The sequence below is a fragment of the Oratosquilla oratoria genome, chromosome 2 (genome assembly GCF_046742065.1).
Source record: "Oratosquilla oratoria isolate Oo_2021 chromosome 2, ASM4674206v1, whole genome shotgun sequence".
Taxonomy (NCBI): domain Eukaryota; kingdom Metazoa; phylum Arthropoda; class Malacostraca; order Stomatopoda; family Squillidae; genus Oratosquilla; species Oratosquilla oratoria.
In genome coordinates this window covers 43,443,194-43,451,401 of record NC_134778.1, presented here as the reverse complement: position 1 = coordinate 43,451,401, position 8,208 = coordinate 43,443,194, and the positions used below count along the sequence as shown (strand labels likewise).

At 39.4% G+C, this 8,208-nt stretch overlaps 1 protein-coding gene across 1 annotated transcript in view; it reads left to right on the top strand.

The window, feature by feature from the left end:
• The window catches only part of LOC143035711 (uncharacterized), a 9,398-nt gene extending 4,185 nt beyond the window's left edge, over positions 1–5,213 (top strand). The window contains exon 3 of the mRNA XM_076202596.1: positions 4,821–5,213. Within this exon, the coding sequence (XP_076058711.1) occupies positions 4,821–5,213 (393 nt within the window). The remainder of the gene's footprint in view (positions 1–4,820) is intronic.
• The last annotated feature ends 2,995 nt before the right edge of the window (positions 5,214–8,208 follow it).

Below are 8,208 nucleotides of genomic sequence, written 5' to 3'. Positions count from 1 at the left end.
TCAGTCCCATTGTCACTAGGGAGCACTGAAGGAGTAGTGTATGGACAAAAAAAAACATGTGAAACTAGAGCATGGGCAACTACTGGAGCAGACTTTCTACGTAAGGGAGCCAATATTACAAAGCGACTAAAATGGTCCACACACACAAGGACATACACAGAACCTTGAGTACTACGAGGCAATTGTAAAAGGTCTATAGCCATAGGCTGAAAAGGACGAGAAGGACTGGCACGATAGTATCCTGCCAGTCCAAGGAAGGAACGTCTACAACATGACTTTCATAAACCCCACCTACAAGAAAAGTTGATAAACACCAATTTAGGTATTTTTTAATGAGCTTCAAATATGTTAATTTATATATCATCAATATTGATATCTAATCTATGCTGACTTTCGTGCTCACGATGTTAAAAAGACTAAAATCACTGCTGAAGTTCTATATATTCTTGATTCAGTACCTAATGATCAAAGTTGAAGAACTCACAAATTGAAGACAAAAATATCAACTAGCAACTCATAATAGAATATTTGTAAGGAAGTCACAAAACTTTTTAGAATAGTAAGCGTCATTCTAAAATTAGCACTGATTTTATGATTTTTTTTTTTTTTTTTTTTTATCATTCGAGATCTACGACAATTTTGACTGTTTTGCATACAGTTTTAGGAGAAAAAGAGAAGTAATCGTGGAACTATTGATGTTGGTCCTGAAACCAAATAACTCACATAGACTACGAAAATAGTTTTCTACTAAACGACGATATATGACGATATACTAATACAATGAATAAGATTTGATGATAAAGAATAACTAATGAATTATCAAACATAATAAATAAACTACAAACATTCACTTTTTATCTTTTATTTACGATTCGTTCAGAGTTTGCTACTGATACTGACAAAGTTCTCCAAAAACACTATAAAATAGATAAGTAAATAATGAATTAAAACAATCAAATCAATAGATAAATATATAAACAAAACAATAAGAAATATAGTCATCCTAGTTTCGGGATTAATCTAAAGATGACATCGCCTGTCAACTCAAATGCAAATGTTACAGCAAAAAATGACCACTGTCTCACAAGAGCCCCTGGTAGAATTACTCTACAACTCATTTATGTGAACACTACATCATAGTGGTGGCGTAATCAGAATCAAACTGGACTCGCATTTGCTTAATCATGTGTTCAAATCCCGCACTCCTTTCCAATACCCAGCAGTGACTGTTAGCTACCTGCAATTCAACAGTCCTTGAAGCGCATCATATGGCAAAGGCCGCAGCTACTCATCGTCTCCTGGCGTAGGCTCCTCACCTTCTACATCATGGTGGTATTTTTTATAGAATATAATAATATAAGAATAAAAGAGACTGCAAGAGACCATAAGGCCTACACAAGGTAGTTCCATATCCATCACCACCTGTCATCCCCATCCATAAAGTTGTCTAACCATTTCTTAAAACAACTGATAGTTTCAGCGCTCACTACATGGTTACTAAGTCTATTCCATTCGTTGACCACCCTATTAGTAAACCAATTCTTGCCTATTTCCTTCTTAAATCTAAATTTGTCCAGTTTAAATCCATTACTGCGAGTCCTGCTCTGTTGTTTTGATATGATGACCTTGTTTGCATCACCCTTGTTAAAGCCTTTGATCCACTTGAACACCTCTATTAGATCACCCCGCATTCTGCGTCTTTCCAGAGAGTGTAAGTTAAGGTGACTAAGCCTCTCCTCGTAAGGCAAATTTCTGAGTCCATGTTTCATTTTGGTCATTCTTCTCTGTACTGATTCGAGTGAATTTATGTCCATTCTATAGGACGGAGACCAAAATTGTACCGCATAGTCAAGGATGGGTCTAACCATCGCTAGATTGAGTTTGATAATTGCCTCTGCACTTCTGTTCGTTACCGTCCTAGCAATGAAACCTAATGGTCTGTTAGCTTTATTCCTGGCGTGGAGAAATAGGAAAAAAGACAAACTGAAGGACTGGCGAAAGACAGATGTGAGTGAAGTAGAATATACAAGAGAGGAAAAGAGAGATCAGGAAGAGCTGAAATGGGAGGACACTGAAGAGAGGAAAAAATAAACAGTACATGGAGATGGGGGTACGGAGAGAGGCAGAGAGAGAGAGAGAGAGAGAGAAAGAGAGAGAGAGAGAGAGAGAGAAAGAAAGAATATTATTGCACTTTGGTTTGGGTCAGGGTTTGAGTTGGGAACCACCTGTATTTTTTATGGAATATATATGAAAAAAATTGACCTAATGGAACAAAGGCAGTTCAAATCAATCACTTAAAAAAGAATAGAAGAGAGAGAATTCACTTCTTGCAACACAATTCAAAAAGCAAACTTACACAAGCCCAAGACAGTATCGACCAGAATAGAATTCAAGATAGGACAAAATGATAATCATTGGAAAAATCCCTAAAATAAAACTTATCTTAGTATAAGGAATAGCACATTTCTAGACAAGATGAAATACTAAAACGCAATTGAAGATGTGTTTTTCTGATTATGATTAGATACAGAACGATTGTTTGTGGACGAGAGTGAAATGGGTCGATGTGGGTGTGTGCTTGATTGGCAACCTACCTTATAAGGGGAAAGAAGCCACTTGGTATATAGGCGTACTTTCCTCAGATAGGGAAATTACTATAAGAAAATTTTACATGGCATGAAGAATTCCTCATATTTTTTTACGCGACAGGAAATAATAAAACACGTTGAAGATGAATTTATTTACTCTAATTATAGAAAATCAAACATGTAACTTTTTCAGATGGTTTCAAGGCTGTGTAGATGAAAACGGACCCACCCCCCCACTAGTCCTTTGTTTCCATTCACACACGACTAAGGACGCCTAGTCACCAGACAAGGTGCCAGTCAGCAGTCATTCACGTGTATAAAAGTGCCAGGAGTGTCATACTTGCATCGCAGAACGCTGACTGACTTCTCACATATCAACATGATTCGCAGTGTAAGTCTAAACTCTGAGGTTCAAGAGATCGTTGAGTTGAATTGGAGTCGGGTTATATATCTTACTTGTCGTTATACTCACTCAGTATAAAAATCTTAAGCTTCAGAAACCGTAGGAGTGATTTGCACTGGGGTTGCATATCTTACTTGTTGATATACTCACCCAGTTGAAGACTTAGGAACCCATTGAGGAGAATTGGAGTGGAGTTAATCATCTTAGTTGTTAATATACTCACTCAGTGCAAAACTTCAGCTCAAGGACCCATAGATCTAGTTACATCTTTGAACTGTTGATCTACTCACTCATTTCATTGGTTCTCAAATTACCACTTCATTCTGATCCTCCAAAAGCAAATCTCTCCGTGTCCTCCTCTTCTCCTGAGCTGTTTTCATAAAGGTTGACTTATCTATTCCCCTTCTGTCCAACTCCTCCTCCACGCCATCAATCCATCTCAATCTGAGTCTGCCTCTCTGTCTCTCCTTCTCGGTGCTGTGGCTATCATCACTCGTCTTCGAATTCCATGTTTTTTTATGCTTACCACCTACCTATCTTATTCTATTTATTTTTCTATAATATCTATTATCTTTTCTTGTTTAGTTATTTCTCTAAACTAATGATTGTGCCGTACTCGACATCTTCCTTCATAAAAAATATATTTTGAATTAAATCAATGATCAAAGGGGTGCCATGGATATAGACTAAGATAAAAGATGAAATAGATTAGAGACAGTTAAGATAACTGGAGGTAATATTTGCTATCACAGGGGCGCCAATGAATTAGATTGATAGGATCGATAAGGGATAAAAAAGAACAGCGGTAGTCAGAAATGGGTTAAGTGACAATTGTCAAAGTATTCCATCCTGCAAAATAGTGCAGATTAGTGAAGGTGATGAGGAGCCTACACCAGGAGGCACTATGTAGCTGCGGCCGAAGCCGTCACCTTTACCCTATTGCGCTTTGGGGACTGTCGGGCATGTAACAAACAGTCACTGCTGGGAATCGGAGAGGAGTGTGGGATTCGAACCCACAACTAAGCAAATGTGAGACTAGCAAGCACGCTTCCGATGACGCCACCAACGCACACGGATTACAGAAAATATGATTTATTGTGAAAATTGAGCTGAGTTTCTGTTTTGGTACATGGATTACTTCTGAAGGGTGTGGGTCGAAAATAGGGTCAATATGGGGGATTAGAAAAATAATCTCCAACTACACAGAAACAAACACTAGAACGTTAGGCAAAGTCTTATGATAGATATACTAGATTGTTCTAGATGTGATACTTGCGTTATTTATTATATTTTTTTTTTTTATTATAGTTCATCTGAAATAATAAGCAATCAAGAGTTCGGGTAGCTTTTTGCAGTAGAAATTTACTAAGTCATTGATTATAGAATATCTATACTATCATGTTACCCGAAATGGTATTGCGAAAGACAAAATGAAAAACCTAACTCACTGAAACAGATCACTAAGAATAGTGAATGCCAATACATCAACCTGCAATAGATGTCACATATCCACTTAAGACAAAGTACTGTAAGGAAAGGAATTGGATACTAGATGAACTAAATAGATAAGTCTCCCATATACTTAAATAGTTCCACATAGAAAATGGTCAATGAACCCTGCGTGAGGCATCCTGTGATGCAAAATTTTAGTTGAATTTCACTGTCTTCGTGGTTTATTAAAAAGATAAAATAAACAGCGGATCGGCAAAACTGACAGGGCTGTATCCTACAACGGTTTTTTCACTAAATGGCGTGGGAATGCGATTTTATTTTTTTTTATTTTTTTTTTTTTAGCTCTCACCTGACCCTGTATTTTTGTGATTGTGCAGGTCCTTCTTCTTGCCGTACTTGTGGCTATGGCGGTAGCCAATCCTGCCGGTGGACACGGAGGTGGTTACGGCCATGGAGGTGGCCATGGAGGTGGTTATGGCCATGGAGGTGGCCACGGAGGCGGCTACGGCCACAACGCCCACCCGAACTACAACTTCGACTACGCCGTCAAGGCCGACTACGGGGGTAACTTCGGCCACCAGGAGTACCGCGACGGCTACGACGCCAAGGGCAGCTACTACGTCTACCTCCCCGACGGGAGACTCCAGACGGTCAACTACTACACGGACAAGTGGGGCTTCCATGCCGACGTCGACTACAAGGGCAAGGCCAAACACCCGAGCTACTACGGACCCGCGGTAACTTTTAAGCATGAAGGAGGATACCACTGAGAAGAACAGCTTTCCCGAACAATTAATTTGTTGATTTTGTCCATAGACATTTATGTTTCTACGATAAACGTTTGTTTCTATTATTTGATGTTCTATTTCCTTTACATAGAAAAAAAAATTGTAGATAACGAAAGCTAGCGACAGAAAATACACCTGCATTACTAGTTGCTATTAGCCGCCGTCTGTCTACCTACTGTTTATACCAAGGGTCTCTTGAAAGGTAATCAGCCAAGGCTCTCACCCACTCCCACCCCTTCTACTCTCACCCCACACCCCATTGTTTCCTTCCCAGCTTAGCTCAGAGGGAAGCAAAGGGTGATGGATATATCCTGGCATGTATGATCGCTAGTCTTTTCCTTTAGCAGGTACGCCCTACATGCAAATACTTAACACCTTATGAAAAAATTAACTTACCAAAAACATCCCTCATCCAGTTGCATATTAATCCACACTTGCAACCTTATGCGAGGAACTTGCTGCTGCGCATTGCAGCTTGCGAAATGCAACATGCAAAATCTCCCCAAACTGATGCACTTAGCCACATGCAAACTAATCCACATATGCAAAGCCTCACGAGAAATCTGCTGCTGTGCACTACATCTGCAATTTGCAACACGGACCTTCTCCCAAAATAATATAATTTGAAAATTGCATACATACATACATACATACATACATACATACATACATACATACATACATACATATATACATACATACATACATACATACATACATACATACATACATACATACATACATACATACATACATACATACCCACTTACAAGGGAGATAATCAAAATACAAAGGCATAAAAACCACTCCCACCCATATCATCCCTATCATACTCCCCTTCCCTCCACCCTTTTTCCTCCCTCTTATCTTGGCATCTCCTGGATAACGGGTCATCCCTGCAACTTGGCCACTGGGTCAGAAAAGGAGAAGACGGAGAGAAATCCCTTCGGGCGGTGTCAAATTTTTCTCACACATACTCCCTCACCCCCCATCCCCCACCCATTCCACCTCATGTATCACAATATTATCCATATACAACCATTCTCCATTCACCCCTGTCTTCTGTCCTCTCCCGTCCTTCCTCAACAGACATTCCCCTCTTCCCCAAAGCCCCTTTTACCCAATCCATTCATCTCATCCTAGGACGCCCCCTTATGTTCACTCCCTCCACATCTGTTTTCCACACCTCATTTACTCGTCATTTTTACTCATTCTTTCCATGTGTCCAAACCATCCCAATACTCTTTCATCAACCCTATCTCCCAGCTCCCTTTCCACCACTGTTCTTCTCCTCACCTCCTCATTTCTTACTCTATCCAGCCTAGTAACCCCTATCATATTTCTCAGACACCTCATCTCAAACACATTCAAACTCCTTCTCTCTTCCTCTCTTATGTTGCATGTTTCTGCCCCATAAAGTGCTGTCGGCACAATCACTCATTCATACAATCTCATCTTAGCATCCATTCCCAAACGGAGTGGTTGGGAAATGTGGAGTTCCAGGAAAGAATCGTAGTGGAGAGCTGATGGTGTTTAGGAAGAAAGTCAAGCATAAGTACACATTGGAAAGGGTGGTGGATGGAAAGTGTTATGAGTGTAATAGGAAGAGTTAAGGATGTACATGTTCTAACGGGAGAGAGTTGGGGAATATCAGATCATTTTCTGGTGGAAGGTAAGTTGAGAGTAGAGGATAGATGGAGAAAGAGGAAAAGGACAAAAGGTAGAGAGGTGCTTAGAGTGAACTGCTTGAAAATTGCAAACTAGATAAAATATGAAAAGTTTTACACGTAGCATATCACACACTCACACACACACTCACACACACACACACATACACACACACACACACACACACACACACACACACACACATACACACACATACACACACACACACACAAATATACACACACATACACCCTTACAAACACTACCTACATGCAAACAGGTCCTTAAATATAAATTTTCACAAGGGAACTGTTGCTTCGCATTAGTTTACAACATTGCATCACGAAGCATCCTAAGCGGCCGCACCATGCCACTATCAAACTGGTCCACATATTCAATTCTCATGAGGATTCCGGTGCTGTATATTGCCATTTCCAACACACAACATACAACATCCCCCATGTTGCCATAACTCTAATACCCATTTGGCTCTATGTCGCACAAATCTCTAAATTGAGGTCTTAAATATGGGTTCTCGCTTGTAGACCTCTTTTAATGACCTCGTTCCCTCATTTGTGTAAGCTCAAGAGGGAGATAAAAGTATATTTTTTGCTACAATGAAGGTATCATTCAGATATGCAGTTATGTAAATATCTACACAGTTTCAATCCTTATTATATTTCAAAAACTTCCGAAACAGTTCTTTAGTCTTTAATTTGTTTCAGATCCGGTTAATATACCAGTGTATATGATATCTGTCCTGAAGGACACAAGTAAGACATACACTCTTAGCAGTTTCTATGATCTGATCACACCAGTGCAATATAAGGTCTGTTTGTGAAAAGAGCTCTTTAGCCCTTGAGGTGTCTCAGGTCAGTGTCTATGATAGTTCCCTCAAGGAATACTAGTGAGATATACACTATTATAAGCTTTAAAGACTTTACCACTAGTTTTGAATGTAGCTTCCCAGTGTATATTCCATATGGCATCAACGTCTTAGCAAAGATGTAGATTCCTTGATTTACTACTTCTGTTGATCTTCGCAATTGAGAAAAATTTAATTTTAAGAAGGAAATAGGCAAGAACTGGTCTACCAATAGAGTGGTTAACGAATGGAAAAGACTTAGTAACCATGTAGTAAGAGCTGAGGCAATTATTTGATTTAAGAGAAGTAATGTAGGCTGCCTCCATTATTTTTTTTTTCTCCAGTCCTTTGTGGAGCACCTCTATCTTGTTCCAATCTGGAAGATGACCACCTCCAACTCGCTAGTAGTTCATTTAAACCAATGTGGTCATCTTCCAGATTGGA